At 33.8% G+C, this 2,321-nt stretch overlaps 1 protein-coding gene across 1 annotated transcript; it reads right to left on the bottom strand.

The window, feature by feature from the left end:
* Positions 1-937: 937 nt before the first annotated feature.
* Positions 938-1,912, bottom strand: LOC129084607 (putative taste receptor type 2 member 33). The gene has a single exon (XM_054590808.1). It carries the CDS (start codon positions 1,910-1,912, stop codon positions 938-940), a length of 975 nt encoding a protein of 324 aa, XP_054446783.1.
* Positions 1,913-2,321: the final 409 nt, after the last annotated feature.

The raw sequence follows: 2,321 nt of genomic DNA, 5'->3' as shown, positions 1-2,321 counted from the left end.
TCTTTGTTTATAAAAGAGAGTATCACCAGTAAATATAATACTACCTTAAACTTTAGGATAAATACTTTTAAAAATTATCTTCAAAAAATATCATTCTCTTCCTATCTTTTTGTGTATGGTACTCTAATAAAACCTTCATAGAAATATGAAATGTGTTTTGTTAGTTTAAACTGATGTATTTCCTTTTTTTGACCAACTAAAACAACAATACATATAAATCATGGTACATAAAGCAATGGTATGTCTTCTGGTCTATGCATTCTAGATTCAATTAATCATCATATACAGAATCACATTAATGTAAAATAATAAAATTACAACCATCAAAAGAAAATTGAAATTTAGAAAGCTACTACGAAGTAATAAGAGGTGATCTCCAATTGGGGAAAATCAATCTGAATAACAAGAGAAATTTTATCAAAAACTAATGTGCATAAAAACAATTGATTAAGAATTCATGATGGAATAAAATCTGTCCAAAACGAACATCCCCAGTGTATGACTTAGAATTGAATATCCTTACCATGCAAAAGATCAGAGGTCCGAATACTGAAATCTAAATACACGAGGGTGCAAATTGGAATGAAAAATAACAATGATTAGCTGAGATAAGTTGTCAATTCTTGAAAATGCATATGTATAGATCATAAATTTTTTAATTAGAACAGGATAACATAGAATATGTATGTGAAATACACATGGCTTTATAATTCTGAGGAATTTCTCTCAATATTTTGTATAATTAGATTGTTTACCTGAAAAATAATTAAGAGTAAGTTATTTTCAATTTTTCTCATATCTTTCATACACCCACGTACTTTTACATAATTTTATTGGATAAACTTAGGTAAGAATTTTCTTGGTAAAACTTAAAAAATTATTCAGTTACATATACTATGGTAAAACCAGTAAGCAGTATAAAATGTTACAGGCTCCATCACTTTGTTTCTGCTAGAATACAAATTATTCCCCTCCTATTGACCTGTGGTGTTGCAAGTTTCCTTTCTGTCGGCCAGCACCTCACCTGCCATAAAAGTGAAACAAAGTTCTGATTTAGCTTCTTGTTTCCCCAAATTATGATAAATGATTGGTTTGAAGGATAGAGAATTGCAAAGAATTGGCCACACAGGAAGACCTCTTCATTATGAAGGCTATCAAAACTCCAAACTGTGATGATTAGAGCCAAGAAGTAAATGACAAACATCAAAAGAAAGGAGACTGCAGTTTGCATGGCTCTTACGTGGACCTTGGTGCCGGCATCTTGGGATCCTTTGCCACTGAGCTGCATGTTCTTGAGATGTCTCCACAGGGAAAGGAGTAACAGCAGTAAAGCTGCCAGGACCATGGTAAATGGTATGATGTGTATAATTGTGAATACAGTCATATTTGAAAGGTGTGCAATGTCCCTCAAGTTGGTCATCCAAGTGATGTTTCCTTCAAATTCATTCATCTCCATTTTTATGTCTAAGCTCACCACTGCAAGATGAGAAACCAAGAAGACCAAAGAGCCCAACAGTATCATGACAACCACTCTTTCAGCTTTCCATTTTAAGTGAAGAAAAAACAGACTGGAGAAATTGGCTATCTTGAGCAAATAAAGTATGCTGAGACCAGTAGCCAGCCAGAGGCTAAAATGGTTGCTTACTACCCAGGCAATATTAACAACAGTTCTCATTTCTGAACTGTATAAAGCTGCATTAAATACAATTGCATACCAATTTAATGCTATTACCCAGAGCAAACCAATCCTGGAGACCGCCATGGCAGTGAGAATTCCATCTGTGCAGGAGATCTTTTGTTTCTTGACCCAGTCAATGCCATTCACCAGGGCTATGAAGACATTGGCAAAATTGCCTAGAACAAATTCTGCTATCACTAGGCTAGAAAGAATGCTCTGTATTAAATTTATCATGTCTCCAAAAGAAAAAATGTCCGAGTCTAATATCACTGGTCGTGATTCCTTTAATATTCTGACCTTAAGTTCTATTGCCCTTGATCTTGAATGTGCATGTAGTTCTTGTTTCTGTTAAATTCTATGACCAATGTCAAACAAAAAACTACCAGAGTATGTTAATAGAAGGGCTCATTGCTTTCTTTATAAAATCATTATTATGCCCCACACAGCTCAGATTAACTCTTATTCCTATACTTTATGTCCATGCTGTAGGCTGGAATATTTCATAACAGATGTGAAATCTGAATTCTCGTTTGGCAATATGCAAACACAGATATATTCTCTTTCATTGTTTTGCAATGTTTTTTGTTTAACCTTTCCATCACATTGTCCTTAGTGATATTTAACAACCCAATACATTGACTAT

This window comes from Pteronotus mesoamericanus, unplaced genomic scaffold (genome assembly GCF_021234165.1).
Source record: "Pteronotus mesoamericanus isolate MK-2021 breed Mesoamerican mustached bat unplaced genomic scaffold, CSHL_Meso_final scaffold_21, whole genome shotgun sequence".
In the NCBI taxonomy this organism is placed as follows: domain Eukaryota; kingdom Metazoa; phylum Chordata; class Mammalia; order Chiroptera; family Mormoopidae; genus Pteronotus; species Pteronotus mesoamericanus.
Note: the sequence above shows the minus strand (reverse complement) of the source record. Positions and strands in the feature narration are given on the sequence as shown.

What these genes read in the sequence shown, in the direction of transcription:
- LOC129084607 (XM_054590808.1), bottom strand. Translation starts at nt 1,912, where the DNA reads ATGATAAATTTAATACAGAGCATTCTTTCTAGCCTAGTGATAGCAGAA.